Source organism: Drosophila guanche, unplaced genomic scaffold (genome assembly GCF_900245975.1).
Source record: "Drosophila guanche unplaced genomic scaffold, DGUA_6, whole genome shotgun sequence".
Classification (NCBI taxonomy): domain Eukaryota; kingdom Metazoa; phylum Arthropoda; class Insecta; order Diptera; family Drosophilidae; genus Drosophila; species Drosophila guanche.
In genome coordinates this window covers 317,365-337,770 of record NW_022995764.1, presented here as the reverse complement: position 1 = coordinate 337,770, position 20,406 = coordinate 317,365, and the positions used below count along the sequence as shown (strand labels likewise).

Below are 20,406 nucleotides of genomic sequence, written 5' to 3'. Positions count from 1 at the left end.
ATCCCTTGAAAGATTATATTTAACATTTATCATTACCTTAGTTTAGAAACTACATATTTTACATTTTTTACATATATTTTTGTTTGTTTTTATTCCTATTCCATAATTAGTAGATAATTGTTAATTTAAATAAATATATTGATCTTTGATACAAAATTAACTTTTTCTGTTTACGTTGACCGTACGCCAAGTTACAGGTGTTTAAACTAGGGTGATGGTAGTGTACGAATAATGGGACACACACATTTAAGAGTGCGTCTTTAACTTTAACTCCATGCTGGTAAAAGTTATCTTGTAGATAATATCTGCTTTCCTAAATATCTGTGGGGGAAGCCGCAGTGGGCTTGCTAGTTACTAATATTTCTCTAGTAAATTGTGATGTGTTCCTATTCGGAATTCTACTCATACGATTGCTATTTCAGGGAGCTAGCTTTTCAGGTATTATTCTATCTCAAACATTTTCTCTTGATTTGTTACGAATATCTCACATCTGTTCTCAATATTTAACTGTCATTGTTGGATTTCTGATTGAAAAACAGTCAAGATACAAAGTATGTCTGAGATAAACCATAAATATCTTGGGACCAAATTCAACTTACGATCAACAATCAATTTGTTGCTCTTTGTTTTTTTGCTTCGACGATCTCAACGAAACGAAACGATCGTTCATGTTGACTCTAGTGGCCCCCATTCGTTAGTTTTGATTTCCATTTCCCAGAGACGTGGATGTGAATGTGTTTCTGTCTGCGGAAATTGAAATTTGCTTACAAAGTGAAGTCGGATCGATTGCAGGAAACAGACATGCACACACAGAAACACACGCGAGAGGGACAGAAGACGATTGGTTAACTTTCCTCAATTTACAGGCAGCGAAGGCCACCTCTTGCCTCTGAAGATATACGTACCACTTGCCACACACACACTCACCTCGTGCTGCTTGCCTCCTTTGGGTTTGCCTTCGATTGGTTGCCATTTTTATTGTTGGTATTATTATCGTCACATGTCGCTCACTAATTGATTTTTCTTGTCGCCTGCCAGCCTCGTCGTTGCAGTCGCCGATCGTCGCCGCTGGATCGCTGAATGATTGCTGTGGGCCTGAAACTCTTTGGCTTTTTGCAAATTTTGTGCACACACATGACATTAACCTGCCGACGACAGCGACAGCCAACAACATCAGCCAGACACTACCCCAATGTGTCAAGCAGTGGTTGCATTTATAAATTTCATTTTGATCACTCGCGAGGGTCTGGCAACACACACTCACTCCTTCGATCGATATCCCCCGATTTACCTCGCGTTTGTTGCTTGTTTGTATTTGACATTTTGTCACTTAATTTGTTTTTGGAGCTGCCGATGCTGTCGCTGACTGTTGCTGCCACAGGTTGTGGCGGTTTAGTGCAAGCGACTGGCACTGGGCCTTCGACTGAGGACTGGGGTCTGTTGGGGCCCGATCGTAGATAGGGCTCCGACTTTAATTGGACTTAACGGAAACTGCAGACCCAAAGTCCAAGAGGCATGCAACAGCCTTCCAGCTGCTGCTGCTATGGAGAATGTCTATTTTTCTGTCCAACTGTCCCGACTGTCTGTTTGTTCGGTTTGTGGTGTGGTGTTTGTCTCTCTTTGTAGGAATCACAGCGGTAGTGATTGCACCTTGATTGTAGACCAACTCTGATCCTGAGAACAGATCAATCTTTGACATGTACTTCTCTGCAGCTGAACAGACCGTGAGAAAAAAAACTTTTGTTGGTATGTGCCAATGACATAAATATATTTAAAGTTGTTCGGCAGGTTGTATTTTTATACCCGGTACTCGAAGAGTAAATAGGGTATATTGTATTTGTGGGGAATAACGGTTGTATGTAACGCACAGAAGGAAACGTTTCCGACCCCATAAAGTATATATATTCTTGATCAGCATCAATAGACGAGTTGATAGAGCCATGTCTGTCTGTCCGTCTGTCCGTCTTGTTTGTCGGCTAGTTCTCAGAGACTATAAGAGCTAGAGCCACCAAATTTTGCATTCCGGCTTGCTATATGCTCACACTGAAACCAGTGTATTTCAAGAATGAGCCAGGCCCCCTTTCGCCCCCGCAAAATGGCGAAAACCTCCCAAATCTACAATTTTGAAGATAAAAGAAAACTAAAAACGCCATTCCGTAGGAAATGGCCATATCTAACAGATCACCAAATTGGGATCCGATCGGATCATTATTATAGCCACAATGGATAAATTAATTTCCAGTGGCTAAACCCCGCCTTTCCCACAGCCTTTGCTGCTCTTTTTACATTCTCTCATTCACACACTGCTTCTGCTTCACTCGGCTCCTGCCTCTGTCCTCCTCCTGCCAATTCATCTTCCGACTTTTAACCCACCCCGTCCCGTAGATTATATTTGTTTTTTTTTGTGTGCGGGCGCTGCCTCTGCCCCTGCCGCGAGTCTGCTGTGTGAGGGTCTAGGGAAGGGAGGCGAGCTAACTGCGGGTTGGTATGAGAAGTGTTGTAGATGTAGATGACAGATGAAGTTGTGACGCGTAAGAAGCGTCTCACACGTCCCTTCTCGTTTTATCTAGTATTTTGTGGTATTTCTATCAATTTTAAAACGATCTAGTTCAATTCTGTTATTTTTTTTATGTTTAGGCACTTTTGTATAGTGTTTTCTATATGATCATTCGTTAGTTTTTTCTAACAATCGTTTTCCTCTCCACTCATGCTTTCTTTCCTTTCCTTTTTTTTTAAGCTTTAAAGCTTTCCTTTCAAAAGGCACTACCCCATTAGTGCAATACCTTCCCATGATTGATGCTCCGCTAGAAAAACTGTGTAGTCTAAACTCTTTTTGTTGCATAAATTTCTTTGCCGAAACACTTGCGTCATTATTTTACGTTATTGTCGCATATAGTCGAGCATATATTTAATTTATAGCCGATTCCCCGATGCCGAGCTGACGACAACGACATCGATTCCACTCATATGCCCCCGTTGCCACGTTGTCGCTTGTTCGTCGCTCGTTGATACACATTTCTCAGACGTCACGAAATCTCCTGGCCCAAGCCCCCTCAGCACCCAACCAAAGTACTAAACCAAAACTAAAGCAATGCAAGGCAATGGCGATGGCGAAGCAACGGACGTTTGCCTGGGCATCCCATCCGAGATCGGGGACGATGGAACGATGCTTGGGATGCGGGTACTACAGGTCTTTGGTGACTTATGTTTGGCTGCCGCTGCAGCCGCTGCAGCCGTTACATCCACCATCTATCAAAGATGAATTCATCTGCGTCAAGGCGGCCAGGGAACAGGCTAGTGGCAAGTGCAGTGCAGCGTCAGTGGCATGTGCTCTGAATGCGCGAAATAATATTTATGAATAAATTGCATGTACGAACGGGTCGAACACCATCGATGGCTCTTCAAATGATGGAGTTGTCTAGCTTTTGAGGGAAAAATCAAAGAGCTGTGATAGAAATCGATAACAAATCGATAGATGTAGAGTTTTTAATGCATTGTTAAATATCGAAAATGCTTCAGTGTTCAACTACTCCTTTCTCGGAACTTTCAAAATTACACTACTCGACACGATTGTGCCGCTTCGACCCAGAACAACTTTTTATGATAGATATGGGGCTTAGAATAATATTTTTATACCCGGTATTCGAAGAGTAAATAGGGTATACTGTATTTTTGCACAAAGTGGAAGTATGTAACGCAGAGAAGGAAACGTTTCCGACCCCACAAAGTATTTATATATTCTTGATCAGCATCAATAGCCGAGTCGATATAGCCATGTCTATGAGATCACCAAATTGGGATCCGATTGTATCAGTATTGTAGCCAGAATGAAGAAATTAATGTTCAGTGACTAAACCCTCCTCGTTCTCTCATTCACACTCTGCTTCTGCATTGTGCGCCCTCTGCCTCTGCCGTTCCTCTGCGTCTTCCGTGACTCTACAGTGTGTGGCTCTAGGGGAGGGTGGCGAGCTAAAGGATCATGTTGGCGTGAAAATTGTTGTAGATGTAGATGACAGATGAAGAAAAAATGTAAAAGTTGACAAAAGGTACAGATGTAGTACTGAGTACCGGGTACAAAAGTTGTGACGCGTAAGAAGCGTCTCACACATCCCTTCTCGTTTTTATGGCAGAGCTTTTTTAAGGAACATTTAAAATCTATTTTTTGCCTGCATTTGGGAAATATTGAGCTTTTGAATTTTGTGAGGTATTTTATACCAAATTTTGACTTCAAAAACTAAGGAAAAGTGAAAAAATGTGAAGATGAATAGGTTTTTTAATTAGGAGTCCTTTATGGTATTGCTAATCAAAATCCATTGAGAGACGGATGAGCTAAAATCCTAAACTATATCGGTATTTAACGGAAAATACGGGTTTTTTTATATTTTAGGTTTGATATAACAATTTTAGCTCATCCATCTCTCCATAGATTTTGATAATTATAAGAAAAAACCATAATTTTTACAAACAATTTAAAGCCCTCTGGTTCGAAGCGGAAAGAAAAGTTGGATTTTGTCGAGCAGTGTTTTCGACAATTTTCGATAAATACCCATAGACCTAAATATAATACAAAGTTGATCTTACTGTTTTGATAAATAGACTTTCAAATATCTATTGATTTAATTTTTAGCTTTTCGTCGTCCACTTAAATCTCTAAAACTAATCAATAATTAACATATTTGTTAAAATCGCTTATGGCAGCCCTGCTTCCGCGCTGCCTTCCTGCATTGATTTCATGCCCAAGCAACTTGTCAAACTATACCCTGGTCACGCACTTTAGGAAACAAAGAACGGAGCAGACCGACACCTCTGATGGAGGAGCATATTTTGTCAGACGGACAGCCCAACGATGGGGAAGATCATTTGCAGCCAGCTGCAGGAAATTTCAGATTTATTATGAACCTTGCCATTATTTATGATTTGTGCAAAATGTAGTCGTACATCACAGTCAATGACTGTGTGACATAATAACAATTTTCGATACGAAAGCTTGGTTAGAAATAATTCCAGTTGAAACGCGGTGGCGATTGTTGGGGGTGGACGACATTCAATTCAGAGAAAAGACATCAACGTGGCTTAAATAGCATTGCCATCGAACCGATTTCGAAGCGAACAAACAATTTACTATTGCATTATACTCCGCACCCAAATCGCACAAACATTCAGTTATACATATGTACATGTGTATGCCCGTTGTGGATGCAAGTTTTCTCTCCCATAATCATAAAATGACTTGGAACGGAAAAAGGCCAAAGAAACAGCCAACCAAAGCCAGCAGCCAGTAGAGAGCAGGAGCAGAAGTTCCAGCGACAGATTTATGCACTTGAGAAAAGCTTTTGCTTCGTTGCATTGCCTCCTGCCTATGTGTGTGTCAGAGTGTGGCGTCTTCTCCTTCGTGAGTCCTGTGCCTCGTTCTCAGAGGCCATTCCATTGCTGAAAATGTGACGGCGACGCAAGCGCCTGGATTTAGTTGCAATTATTTTTAATGTTGTTTACTTACTCTCCAATTGATGATGCCAATAACTGTTTCAAAAACTTTTCGTCCCAAATCGAAGCCAGAGAAGTCTTCTGTAACGCCAGAAATGCTATTCCAAACAATTGTTTACACAAAGGAAATTTCTCAGAAAAACGTTATTTAGAACATTTACTCGGTAAAAATGTTTTTATATCTTGGGAAATGTGTTAGAGGTTCACGTAGTTCCTTCCTTAAGTTTTTCTAAATAATCAATTACTCAGATATTCGATTATTTTTTAAGAATTCCAGTGAAATACATCGATAAATCATTCTGGCTATAATAATGATATAATTTGATAGATCTGATGATCTGATAGAAATGGTCACTTCCTACGGAATTGCATTTTTAGTTTTCTCTTATCTTCAAAACTGAGACTACAGCAGCTTTTCGACCTTTTGCGAGGGCGGAACTGGGCGTGCCGAAATTTAGAAAAACGTTGTAACAGTGTGCTATCACAGAAATCTCGATGCAAAATTTTGCTTGATGTAGATTTTATAGTCTCTGATATCCAGGCGCTCATCAAGGCGGACGGGCAGACTGGAACCATGTTGACGTACTCCTCCTACAAGTCATTTATTCCAGTTTCCTCCTCCCCCACGTTGCTTTCAGACTTTTCAGTTGCCGTTTGGAAGTCAAAATTATTTTCAATCACTTTGGGTTTAAAAGATGAAATAGCTGCCTCCAAACTAATCATCCAAACTTGTGCTTGCTGCATACAAATTATTGATTTTAAAGTCTTTATAATAAAATAAATAAAAAACGAGAAGGGACGTGTGAGACGCTTCTTACGCGTCACAACTTTTATACCCGGCACTCAGGACTACATCTAGGTGTAGAAGACATCGCCAACCACTAGATATCGTTCACATTACAGAACACGTAGTAAAAGCCTACTAAATAAAATGCATCAAAAATATTGGATCAGTTAATATTTTCCAATTTATGAGATATTTAAAACAGCAATCAAATTGGTACTCTTTCCCTGCACATTCCGTGCAATAATGACCGCTAGGTTTCACAGCAGATTTTTCGAAAGTGGCGCCATCTATGAAAATTTCTTGTACGCAACTTTGATGTTCACTCTTTTTCTAATACAGAGCGTTAAAAACCGAGTCTTGGTTTTAACTTTTAAAAATTAGCTTTTGGCCACTGTTTCCGCAACTCCTCGCAACCAGTTTGGAATCAAAATCTCGAAATAAAAAGCCAAGTTCTGCTGTTCGGCCGAGTCGGAATTCAAATCAATTGAATCTCTTCTTCTTTTCAATTTCGATATTCACCTATTAAATGCATGTTCTTCCTCTTTCTCTATCGTATTCACATATTACATGTATGTTCTATGGCAACAAACTTCTGTGAGTATTTCGTAAATGCAACAATTCAATATCTTAATGCTACAAATTCATTTTACTTATACAAAATACTAATTGCTCCCGGCCATAAGCCCGTTGCGCTAATTTGGCGTAAACAGCCACCAAAACTGGTCATTGGGACAATAGTGTATCTGCATCTCAGCGGTGTTTTGTCAAATTATAAATTTTTTCTTCATCTGTCATCTACATCTACAACACTTCTCACGCCAACACGCTCGCCGCCCTTCCCTAGACCCACATACTGCAGACTCGCTGCAGAGACAGAGGCAGCGATCGCAGCTGTGGAACGGGGTGGGTTAAAAGTCGACAGAAGATGGGCAGAGGGACGGCAAAGGCAGGGGCCGAGTGAACCTGCCTTGCACATGTACACACACATTAACACTTGCTCATTTTCCTCCGACTCCCATCGGCAAATCGAGATTTGGACAACTGACTCAAATTTGATGCCCAAGCATGGCACTAAAATCTGCATATACAAATATATGAATATATATTATAGTAGTAATAGTAATATATCAAGAATATATATTTATGTATATACTGATCAGCATCAATAGCCGAGTCGATTAAGCCATGTCTGTCTGTCCTCCCTTCGTCCGCCCGTCTTTTCCGTCCTTCGACCACCCGTCCGTACATCTATATACAGTAAGAACAAATACATATTATGACGGTGTACACATCACGGTGAACACAAGACGGACAAGGCAGCCGCCTTGTCAGCAATAATGTCTCCATGTCCCGTTCCGTCAAAACTCCATGCTTGTTTACACCGTGACTCTGAATACTCTAATGGAAAATATTTGCAACGCAAGGTCAAATGCCGTAATTCATTATTTGTATACATATTCAGATGTTTATATCCGTTACCCCTTTCATCCTAAATTATATAAAGCATATAAAGATCACACAAAATAAATTTATTTTGATATAGAGGGGCAAGCTTCTTCATAAAGTCTTGAGGGTTTTCATTTTGAAGGGTATGTGAGCTCAGAACAAAATAGAAATGCAAAAGGTTTCAAGCGCTAACAATTAAAGCGCACATGAAGTCGAGAACAAAACCGACGACGAGAACAGAAATTGGAAAGATGTATGTACATATATATACATATGTGTTTACATATGCTTATGTACATATATATGTTTTTATATTTATCTGAAAAGATTTGTCTGTAAAAGATGGATTCGGTAACAATGTTGATAAGACGGCAGCAACGAAGTCGAGAAGCTACGGCGTTTCCATAATATGCATACAATTTTGAATAAAGCAGTATAAAATTGCATTTAAAACAATTACAGCATTAAAATACAATAACAACTTTTATTGGTATATTTATTTTCTCCAACCCCCAAAGGTCTGGCCACCAATCCCCACCCCTCATTCTGCACATGCTGCGGTAGGTCAGTTTCATACGCCAAGCCCCGAAAACAAAATCAAATCATCAAAACGAATTTTCGTCCCATCGCACTTCAGAAAGTCAGCGCACCAACACATACATTACTTGCAGTGTTCGTGTGAATCAGGCTAGAACCGGTTTGGAGCGCTAAAAAATCATTGGCTACACGCACTAATACAAATGTAGCTGGGACTTCTAGCTGCGTGTTCTACACGCACTAATACTTGTAGCTGCGACGTTGGCAGAGGCCTGGGACTTCCCGACGCACATTATGCGGTGACGTTTCGCTTATAGGCAGCTGTAGTCTACTATATTATTTGGTTAGTGCCTAGACCCACACACTGCAGACTCGAGTCAGAGGCAGAGGCACCGCGGTGAGCCGTCCGCACACAAAAAAAAAACAGATATAAGCTGCGTGACGGGGTGGGTTAAAAGTCGGAAGAGACATCGGTAGAGGGCGGTCAGAGGCAGGGGCCGAATGAAGCAGAAGCAGTGTGTGAAGAATGTAAAAAGATAATGTAAAAAGAGGATCCCAATTTGGTTATCTGATAGATATGGCCATTTCCTACGGAATGGCGTTTTTAGTTTTCTTTTATCTTCAAAATTGTAGATTTGGGAGGTTTTCGCCATTTTGCGGGGGCGAAAGGGGGCCTGGCTCATTTTTGAAATACACTGATTTCAGTGTGAGCATATCGCAATCTGGATGCAAATTTAGGTGGCTCTAGCTTCTATAGTCTCTGAGAAATAGCCGACAAACAAGACGGACAGACGGACAGACAGACATGGCTCTATCGACTCGTATATTGATGCTGATCAAGAATATATATACTTTATGGGGTCGGAAACGTTTCCTTCTGTGCGTTACATACAACCGTTATTCCCCACAAATACAATATACCCTATTTACTCTTCGAGTACCGGGTATAATAACTAGGCGGTCACACTGAAAGCACGTGGGGAACATAAACTCTACGCCAGGTAAGTATTGGAGCAGCAAAAGTGTCTGGGCACACTGCAACACGTGGGGAACATAACCTCTACGCCAGGTAAGTATTGGAGCAAAACTGTAACAAGTTACATATTTCGACGTGGCGATTTCCCCCTTGTAAAGGCGGGTGGCCAAATAATTCTCCCCTACCCAAGGGTAGAGCGGTAACTTAAAACCTCAAAAAAAAAAGATATTCTTACAACTGTGTTAATACAAAATGATAATTAAACTACTTAACACTCACTGAAGCAAACAACTCTTTTTTTTTCCACTCACTCATGAGCAACCCAACTCTACTATATCGACTCGGCTATTGTTGCTGATCAAGAATATATTTACTTTGGTCGGAAATGTTTCCATCTATGCTTTGCATACATCCACCTTCCACTACAAATACAATTTATCATATTTACTCTTCGAGTAGATAATTATCGATAATAACACAATATATTTTATTATTTCAGATTTCATAACACGATTTATTTCATTATTATCGACTAGTTTCTATTTTTCGGTACCTCTGGCATATTGTCCCAGCAGCCTGGCCGTCCAGTTTCGTTGGATTTGCATGGCCTTTCGTTTGGTCTTCTCCTCAATCTCAAGAAGTCTCCGTTGATTTTCCCTGAACTGCTCGATTGGATTATCAAAGCGGCTGTAATATTTCAAGATCTCCCGCACATCGTTTACATGGTGTTCGGCGAGGAGTTCCAGGAACGCCGTCAGATCGAAGAGCTGCACATCGTCATCGTTGCCCAGCCAGCGGGTCATGAGAAAGGTATTGTTTGGATGTTGGGGCGCGGCATTTCGATCCCAGTCCACGACCACAATGCGGCTCAGATTCCTGTTGAGATTGTTTAGGTTCTTCACGTGCTGCCCCTCCACCAGGTCAGTGTCGCCGCGCACCACGCGATAGCAGATGTAGCCATAGGGATCGAGGGCATCCAGCAGGGGAAAGGCGGTCATGCCCTGCTCCGAGGTGTAGACCACGATCTCAAAGTGTTTACTGCACTTGCGCAGAAAGAAGTCGACGCCGGGGCGCTTCTTGAAGCGCCATCCCGTCTGGTAGGTCCAATCTAGATGCACCAGGATGTCCTTGATCTCCAGGACCAGGGTATACGGTGGTTGGATATAGGGCGGCGGCATTGTGTCTGGCAGCAGCTTCTCTGGCAGAGGCTTCTCCAGCATTTTCTGATAATACTGCAGCGAGTGCCACATCCGCTCCAGATACTCCCGGGCCCAAGGCAAGCCACTGAACTCATCTTCTATGGAGAGACCATGCTGATCCACCTCTGGCTTTCCCAGCTCGTAGATGGCCCAGAGCACGACACTGCAGAAGCCTCCAACGACCAGACTGCAGACTGAGATTTTCCTGATCCTCCTGAAGTTATATAGATTGGAACTGGCATTGGAACTGCCTGTGTATTTCAGTTTCCATAGCGAATTTTCCTCTGTAAATTTCTTGTGGGTGATGTTTTTATCACTGGAGGAGTCACTACAGCTCCGGGAAATGTTGGATGTTCTCATCCATAAACGAGCCCCTCGTATACACAGACATCCATAGCCAGCCATGATCTGGAAAATATGAAATATGTTTAGCTAATTTTCTTTCAGATTTATCTCTCAGATTAATTTGAATTTAGTTTTTTGTTCTGGAGAAACCTCTAAAAATCCTTGATATTCCAATCTGGATATTTCATATCCATTTATTACAAAGTTTCTATTCATATTGGAAACCCCCTCCTTTGGGTTTAAGTTAAGCATTCTGTTGGCCTTCGTTTTTACTTTGATTCGAATGTGGATTGCCACACTTATGCCCAAGATCTGCCCCATACCCAGGTCCTTCAGAGAAAACACTATATATGTGAGGTACGTGTGAATTGCCTGACCAAATGTTGTCGGTAGCAGGCTCCTCATCCTCATCCCCATTCCCATTCCGAGTGCCTCTCAAGATGTGATTCTGATGGCTGACTGCTGGCTGCTCCTGCATCAGCCGTCAGTTTTCTCCTCTGGTGCCACTCTTGCCTCTTGATATGCTCGACGCGCTTCCATCACTCGAGGATGTGTGCTCCCTTCCATCGTTCGTGCTGCAACATCACGCACACCAATATACAATAATATCCATCCCATGTCTACAGAGAGAAAGACTCCACTCGAGGCGGGGCAGTGTTTTACGCCTTCTGACGTGTCAGGCATCGCAGGTGTCAAATGAATGTTTCATACTTCATGAACATGGCGCTCGCCAGGACTCTCTAGGACTCATCTGTGCTGTGAAATTTGATTACTTTCTTTTATCGTGAAGTCTCTTGTTTTTTTTATCATATTGGTAATATTGGTATTTATGAAACATTTATCCCATGTCATGCCCTGGAAATCTTTAGTTCTTAAGGAATTAGTGCCTTGAGTACGGAAAATAGAGAAAGAAATATACCTAGTTCCCCCTATCATTGATGTGTCACATCCCTACAACATAAAAAAACCAAAGTTATGCCACAAATCCCAGCCCTGACTCCCAACGAATCCTCCACCGAACAGGACACAAAGTTTGCTTTCTCGTGCAGCATTCGGGAAAATTATGTGCGCAGCTCGTGAGCCTGGCATTGCACATAAACGGCGAAAGTAGACGGAGACGAAGACCTCTCTGATAAACGTTTCGTCCTTTAGAACCGCAGCTGGTCCTAGTTGTTTCGCACCTGTCTGTCCCCTGCATTACCTGCGTAAATAGAGGAAAAGTTAAGAGAGTGAGACCGACCCTTACCGACGGCGGCAAAGCGTTAGGCGGTAATTTGTGCAAATTATTTGTGTTGCGCGTTTTCCCTTTAGATGTTGCTGCTGCTGCCGAGTTGCCATCGTTCTCTACAGCGTGTGCACGTGCTAATGGCCAGTGGAGGCTATCATCATCATCATCCTCCGGTTGAAGGAGTCCTTCAAATAACTCGAAAATTAAATCTCAGAATTGCCAGAGGCCTCGCGAGCCATTAGCATTTTCGGGCTTTGGAATATTTACGCCTTGAGTGTTCCGATCGTTTTACAGCGATTTTCGAAGAATATTTTTAGGATATTGACATGATTTCGTCATCATCAAGCGGCACGGAAAGGAAAGAATGAGAGGAAGAATAAAGGGAGAATCATAGAGCCAAAATGAGTTTTAAACAAATGTGCCCATGATTTGGCTTATACCATTATATCTATAATTTGTAAGAACTTTACCAAACGATTTTTCTCGCTTTTATTATTTCAGGGATGCCATTATTCTTTGTTCTGGCGAATACTATGTCATTGTCAAGAGTAGAGTAGAGTCAAGAGTAGAGTAGTCAAGATTAAGCACGAAACAGGAAAAAAGACAATATTTGTAATTTTTTTAATAATAAGCTAGCCTTCCTTTTATACAAATATTACTTCAAATATTATTTCTGCTTCATATGCTCTGTATGCCCTAAAAAGTCAGAAAAAAGAGTCGCAGGATGTGTCGGAAAGGTGATGGGGTGCTGCACCGAAGGCGACGCATCGATTGTCGAAATGTCAGATGTAAAATTGTATTACTTTAATAACTTTCCCGTTATGAGGACTTAATTTATGAGTCGCACCAGCTACAGAAACAAAAGCTGCAACAATGACATGAGACAACAACGAATGGGAAGGGGAAAAAGCAAATACTGCAATTTTTGCAACCATTCCAGGCATCACCCTTCCCTGGGTGGCTCTGTGTTTTTGTGTCTGTGTGATAATGTCCTGTTTAAATGCAATAATTTCAACTGCAATTTTCCCCATGCCACAGCATAACAACCTGCAGGACCTTTCCAGATTTACTGCCACGTTTTACCCCCCACCATCGCCTGTCTGCTGGCCCGTGTGACGACCAAATGACTGCCAGCTTGCATTTATTTATTGCTGACTGACGTGTCCCCCTGGTTTACGTGTACCGCCCATTGCCAGTGCTGAGGAAGTTTTAGCTCTTTTTATACCCGGTACTTGAAGAGCAAATAGGGTGAGTATGATCTATGCATAATGTATGTAACGAACAGAAGGAAACGTTTCCAACCCCACAAAGGATATATATTCTTGATCAGCATCAATAGCCGAGGCTATATCTGTCTGTCCGTCTGTCCGTCCGTCCGACTGTCCATCCTTATGAGCGCCTAGTACTCAGAGACCGTACGAGATAGGGCAACCAAGTTTTGCATCCAGTTATCTATATGCTCACACTGTTATAAGTGCCTCATTCAGTGTGCGGCTCTGGTGGAGGGTGGCGATCCAAAAGGGCAAGTTGGTGTGGAAGTCATGTAGCTGTAGAAGAATCACAATACGGTTACATTCAATCCCGATAATTGGAATAGAGTAGAAGAATTTATGTCGGATAATCGCTCGAAATATAATTGTATATTGATAATGAAGTGGACTTGAGACTTAAATTTTCACCTAATTTTGAAGCTTATATTCTCTCCAGATCAGAGTTTAACGTAAAGGATATGAGTCTCGTCAACAATTTGAAAATGTTAAACCATTACATAATTGCATCAAACAGGCCTGCAGTGAACTTCGATTGAACTCTTTGAAATCCTCTTTATTTTAATATCCTTGGGGAATTTACCAAGCAATTCCAAAGAAGTTGTCCACAAACATTATAAGTTAAGCTTCAAATCATAATCATAAATGAAAATATGCATTTAAACAGTTTTTTAAATATTTTGCCTAATATTTTATTCGAGTCTATTCGAGTGATCGCTAAAACTGACCCTATTTTTGGGGTATTCATAAAAAACGAGAAGCGACGTGTGAGACGCTTCTTACGCGTCACAAGTTATATACCCGGCACTCAGTACTACATCTGTACCTTAGCGGTGTTTTGTGAAATTTTACATTGTTTCATCTGTCATCTACATCAACAACACTTGTCACACCAACACGCTCCTCTAGCTCGCCACCCTTTCCTAGACCAACACACTGCAGACTGCCGAAGCAGAGTGTAAATGAGAGAAATGAGGAAAAAACAACAAAAGCTGCGGAACAGGATGGGTTTAGCCACTGCAAATTAATTTCTTCATACTGGTTATAATAATGATCCAATCGGATTGTATGGTCTCTGATCAACCAGCTGCTCAACAAGACGGACGGACGGACGGACAGACGCACGGACAGACAGACATGGCTCAATCGACTCGGCTATTGATGCTGATTAAGAATATATATACTTTATGTGGTCGGAACTGTTTCCTTCCGTGCGTTACATACATTCACTGTGTGCACAAATACAATATACCCTATTTACTCTTCGAGTATCGGGTATAAAAACTTGTTATTAGAATTATAATTCTTTAATTTTTAAATAGGGAAGAGAGTCCTGATTAATGGAAAAATATATATTTGAATTAAATATTCGTAGCTTAATTTTTTAAATAAATTTTCATATTGAATTGACAGATGAACAAAAAATGTACAATTTGACAAATAAACAGTAAGGTGCAGATGTAGTACTGAGTTTCGAGTATAAAAGTTGTGACGCGTACTCCTCTTTTGGGAGAAGATTTAGCTGAAAATATTCTGAATGGTACCCCGAAAAAAGGAAAAAAAAAATTAGTAGTATATGGAGAGATAGATAATACGTGGAAATCTTTCTTACAGTTAAATTATAACTTGTCTTTCCTGTGTTCAGTTTAGATAAAACATGCTTATATGTTTTTTCGGGCTCGCCGTTTGTCCTGATTTGGGAGTCACCAAAGTGCATTTTATGTTTATAAAACTTCCTATTCAAGCTAGATTTAAACATAGACTAGTCTCCAAACATTGACTCGCACTTCTCTCAACTTTAGTCTATGTTAAAATCTAGCTTGAATTTGCTTCCTAGCTAGTGACACCTCTAACCGGGCGTACTCGCAATTCACGACTGTGGCACATGCAGGTGGACTGGGTGGTTGGGATTGGACTCCAATACTTACTCTGCTTTCCGCGTCACTCTGTCTAGTTAGGAGTCATAAAAACGAAAGTTATGACAACGCTCGTTGGATTTATGGGTATTTTGCAAAATTATTGTTATTTATTTTATTGATGTCTCGGCGTTATATGCATAAATATATTGCTGCATACATTTCAACGCCAATGTGAAGGAATACTTCAAAAGGGGGCAGGAGGTGGCATGGAAGAATGGGGGACTGTACAGCACTGAAGGACTCCGCGGATCGTCCACTGTGAAATGCACAAATGTCTGGTGGCTTTTCCACATTTTTCGCCCGTCAGCGAAATTTATGTCCCTGACAGCGATAGGCATTTCCTTTGAAGTCTCAAGTGCTTCAACGGCTACGGACCTTCTGGCTCTCACTCTCCTCTGAGTATGATTTTCACGAGTGATTGCACCAAAGTGTCAATGTTGTCAGGCGACGCGAGACTCGCAAATTGTGAGCATATTGACGGAAACGTGTCATAAATAGCTCTGCATGTGGTCCTAAATCGTATTGTAAACCCTAAATGGGGGGTTATTGGGTTTAATGGGGTGGATAGAGGGGTACAGGTAGAGGGTAGAGGTTGTCTGGCTTTGGTTTATTTTTAGATGGGAAAAGGACTGGTGTTTCTTTTAAACTTAATTTACAGTTTATATTTCTATGCAATTGGAGAATCAGAATCGGGCAAACAAAAACTCTTATTGATAGAAAACAAATTGCAGCCAAAGGACCCGAAGAGCATGAAAGAGATGGAGAGAGAGCAAGAGGTTTCTAATTCTGAAAAAAGAAGCATTGACACATTTCGACTGTTTTTCGCGTGGTATGCAAAATTCCCAACGAGTTGGGTGGGCCAATAACTTTGCCAACGCTGATAAATGATGTGCCTCGGGATGTGTAGAATTTCTTCTCTATTTCGGTCAATCGTAACTCTGACAGTGGGTAGGGGCGGGGAAATTAATGTGCGGGAAATTCCATCGGTTGACAGTATTGTGTCCTCGACGACAAGCAAAATATGTGGCCAAGATGCCCCAGCTAACAAACGAAAGCAAAAAAAACGAGAAGGGACGTGTGAGACGCTTCTTACGCGTCACAACTTTTATACCCGGCACTCAATACTACATCTGCACCTTAGCGGTGTTTTGTCAAATTTAACATATTTTCTTTATCTGTCATCTACAACACTTCTCACACCAACACGCTCCTATAGCTCGCCACCCTTCCCTAGACCCACACACTGCAGACTCGCGGCAGAGGCAGAGGTAGAAGCAGAGTGAGAATAAGAGTATGTGAAAAAACAACAAATGGTGCGGGACAGGGTGGGTTTAGCCACAGCATATTAATTTCTTCATTCTGTCTATAAAAATGGTCCAATCGGATCCCCTTTGCCCAATTCCCCAAATCCCCAATTCGGTGATCTGATAAATATGGTCATTCTCTATAGAATGGCGTTTTTAGTTTTCTTTTATCTTCAAAATGGTAGGTTTGGGAGGTTTTCGATTTTTTTCCGGGGGCGGAAGGGGGCGGCGCTCATTTTTGAAATACACTTGTAACAGAAGTCTGGATGCAAAATTTGGTGGCTCTAGCTTTTATGGTCTCTGAGATCCAGGCGCTCAACAAGACGGACGGACGGATGGACAGACGGACGGACAGACAGACATGGCTCAATCGACTCGGCTATTGATGCTGATCAAGAATATGTTTACTTTATGGGGTCGGAAATGTTTCCTTCTGTGCGTTACATACATTCACTGTGTGCACAAATACAAAATACCCTATTTACTCTTCGAGTACCGGGTATAAAAAAGCAAAAGCTAAAAGAACCAAGCAAGACAGAGTCCGAGTGGAAGACGAAACGATATGTGGACTCTCTTGTGGTCCCAACCCTTGATTCTTTGGGGACCCCCCCATCGCGTTTGCTTCGCTTGATTTTTGCATGTTTTCTGTAGCACTTCTCTCTGTATGTCGCTGTGACAGCGCGGCCTGTCGGTCCGTCTTCTTTTTTTGTCGCTTATATTGTTTGGCGTTGTCTTCTCTTCTTTTTTTCTATCGCTCTTTTCACATCCATTTAGCTTGCTTTGACAATTTGTGAAGCACGGGGCAGTGCGAGACAACATTTGTATTTTATTGGCCTGGCTGTCTAAGTGGAGCATCAATGAGAGAGAAGAAGATGAAATTAGGCAGACAAAGATATTGAAAGATGTTATGGAGGAGTTTTTGTCTGAAGTGCTTATAGTGCCTATGAATGTTGGGAACTTTGAAAATCAAATGAAAACTAGAATATTGCAATATCATAATCATATTGAATTGAATCCAAAAATTAGAATATTAAATTAAATTAAAAAACTCTTATTTTAAGTGTTTATTGGGTAACCGGCACTTATCGGGGTCACCAGGTTCTGTTCTGTTCACTTTAAATGTAATCTTGACTTATGTTTTGAAAACTTATATGTACCTACACTTGTGATATACATAAGTATAGATTTTGGTCCCTACATTTATATGAATACAAACAAACACAAGTGTCGTGGTCAAGAATTCATATATTTCACCAATTGTCAGTGATGCTAATTGTGTTATCGATTCACTGATAGATCTCTTATAAGAGGAAAAGCATTTCATTCTTTCCCAAAAGAAACTCTCCCACGCTGTTGGGAGTTGAACAGCATCCACACTCCAGTGGGATTTTATCGTGGCGTGGCAATCGTCTCCAATTGAGAGGCAAGAGGATTGTTCAAGTTGCCACTGCCTGTCAGTATATTTCTCTATCTCTCTCTCTCTATCTCTCTCTCTCTCTCTCTCTCTCTCTCTCTCTCTCTGCTTTTGCACCTACCACATGGTTTTCGGTACCTCCAGCACTTTGTACAAACAAAACTTTTGTCACCCGCATAAATTTTTGTTTGTTCCTCTGTTCGTTAGTGCGGACATGTTGCAGTGTAGGCGTTGCAAAGACACCGGTTCCTGCCACTATTACAAGTGGAGTCGCAACAACAGCAGCAAATTCTAAGCTTGTTCATTTTGCCCTTTCTTTCCCCTCTGTTGTTTTTGTTAACAAATTTGGGGCTGTCATGTTTTGGTTAGCGAAATGACAGAAAAAACGGAGTGTGGGTGATATATCACTTTATTAGAAGTCCATCCGGCAGCAGAAATCAATGGGAAAATGATTTTATAATAAACATTAAACAAACCAGCCTTTTCGACCCGCAAACACAAACTTTTTAATCAACTTTCACGCTGTTTGGTCTGTTTGTAGTTAGCTGTGTGAGTCAATTAACTCGAATCATTGGAATCGGTTTTGGGGCAGGAGAAAAGACCACTTAAAAAGCTTCTAATAAGCGGAGGACCAGACTAGTAGCACTCGAGGGCAGAGCAGCATCCACAGCATCAGCAGCAACAGTACCAGAGGAGAAGCAGAACAGCAGAAACAACCCTAGGGCTAAAGGAAGGACCACAGAAGCATTTTGCATCATAGTCCTATTGTCATTGCTGCCGCGGGGAGACTTCTGACTGTGACTTTGGCTTGGGCTTGGGCCTTGGCTGTCGCACCCATCAAAGTGTTGTCACTGTCAGTGCGAATGTCACGGACACATCAGGGATTAACGCGATGCAAAGGAGGATGATGGTGGGCTACAGGCGGTGAATAAGCAGCCCCGGAAGCAGGATTTAAGGGTTTATGCGCGGTTGACAAATACTCCGCTCCGCTGGCAAGGGACAGTAGTCGACCGTCGAGAATAGGAGCACCTGCCGCATACAATATTATGCGTTTTACACTGCAAGAAAAAAGTAGAAGAAAACTGTAGATCTGTATTAAAAATTGATAAAAACTTCTCGATTTGAATTTCAACAATTTTCTCAGTGCTGTACTGTAGGCAAACAACACGATGTCAACCGCAACAACAACAACAATAATGAGGGCAAACATCAACAACAGACAACTCCGGCGACGCCAAAGGATTGTTGGTGGAAGATTGGGTGGTGGGGCAATGGGTACACCACGTCTAGTGCCCATTTCGTCAAAACTTCAACCACACTTACATGTGTCAAAGCAGGCAGGCTGGCAGGCAGCGAACCTTTGAAGCATCAACCGATACAGGCAGGACACCAAACGATGTCAACGATGGGCCAAACGCCAACCCCTGTCTGACCAGAAGAGACAAAGACTCTGTGGGAGAGAAAGAGAGAGTCCTTTCCATGTGCCACCACCCATCTTGTCTATCAAAGTCGCTGCGCGTGGAAAGTGCTTTCAACTTACGGGGAAAGAGCCGAAACAGGGAAAGGCATCTTCTCTTTTGATGCCACGCATCAGAGTTGCGCCCATAGGGTTATTGCCACATGCCACCGCCACTCTCCACAGCCTGCGTGTCTCCTCATTAGGAATGTCCTGTGGCATTGTCAACATGTCCTAAGCATTATAAACGAATTACTGTCATCTCCGTGGCTCTCCTTCGACCCCAACTGCTTTGCTTCTAATTTGCACATGTGCAACTTGGACTTGGATTTGGATGTGGCATAGAGTGGTGTGGCAGTTGGAAAGGTTGTGCGATAAGGGGTCGTCTCTTACGAGCCAAGTTTGGTTAATCGCCGGTAAATTTAATAAGACATTGGTGTGGGGTAAATGACGGTTAATGAATGTCTGACAATATATGCAGAAACCGTAAAGGAATAAAGGGATGGAGCATACCACCGGATAGGGATGAAGGAATGTAGTCAGACCCCGTGTAACTATGATGGGAATGAAGAGTCACTTCGACTTTTAAGCCATTCGCAAAGGTAAATATGAGATACTAAGTCATGTGACTTTTATAAATACATGAATGTATGTATATACACCATTAAAGAGAGCTTAAAGTATGGCTTAGGTGCGTTAAAGTTTATGTCGTGGAAAGATTGTAAAATCAATGCCCAGATGGAATGCTGGTCAAATTGCAAACACACAACCAAGCGCCAACCGAGAAAACTACAAAAAAAATAAGACTTTTATGGAGTTACCTCAGCGATAAATAAATACCTTTCTGATAAATAGCCAAACATGAATGCAGTCGCAGTTGCGCGTTCCACATGCTTGAAGACACTCAGAACCCGAATCCGAAACCGGTATCATGTTGCGAATTATGAGTTTTCCTTCACACATGCGCCATTCGCGCACTTAATAATTGAAAAGGAAGCAGTGATCCCGTCCATGCTCCTTCATGGGTGTGCATGGGGAACCTC

At 41.7% G+C, this 20,406-nt stretch overlaps 1 protein-coding gene across 1 annotated transcript; it reads right to left on the bottom strand.

Moving 5' to 3' along the window:
- Positions 1 to 9,742: 9,742 nt before the first annotated feature.
- LOC117591067 (mitochondrial import inner membrane translocase subunit TIM50-A) lies at positions 9,743 to 10,825 on the bottom strand. The gene has a single exon (XM_034284168.1). It carries the CDS (start codon positions 10,787 to 10,789, stop codon positions 9,770 to 9,772), a length of 1,020 nt encoding a protein of 339 aa, XP_034140059.1. The 5' UTR covers positions 10,790 to 10,825; the 3' UTR covers positions 9,743 to 9,769.
- Between the last annotated feature and the right edge of the window lie 9,581 nt (positions 10,826 to 20,406).

Coding starts and splice junctions, on each gene's coding strand:
- LOC117591067 (XM_034284168.1), bottom strand. CDS start 10,789: ATGAGAACATCCAACATTTCCCGGAGCTGTAGTGACTCCTCCAGTGAT.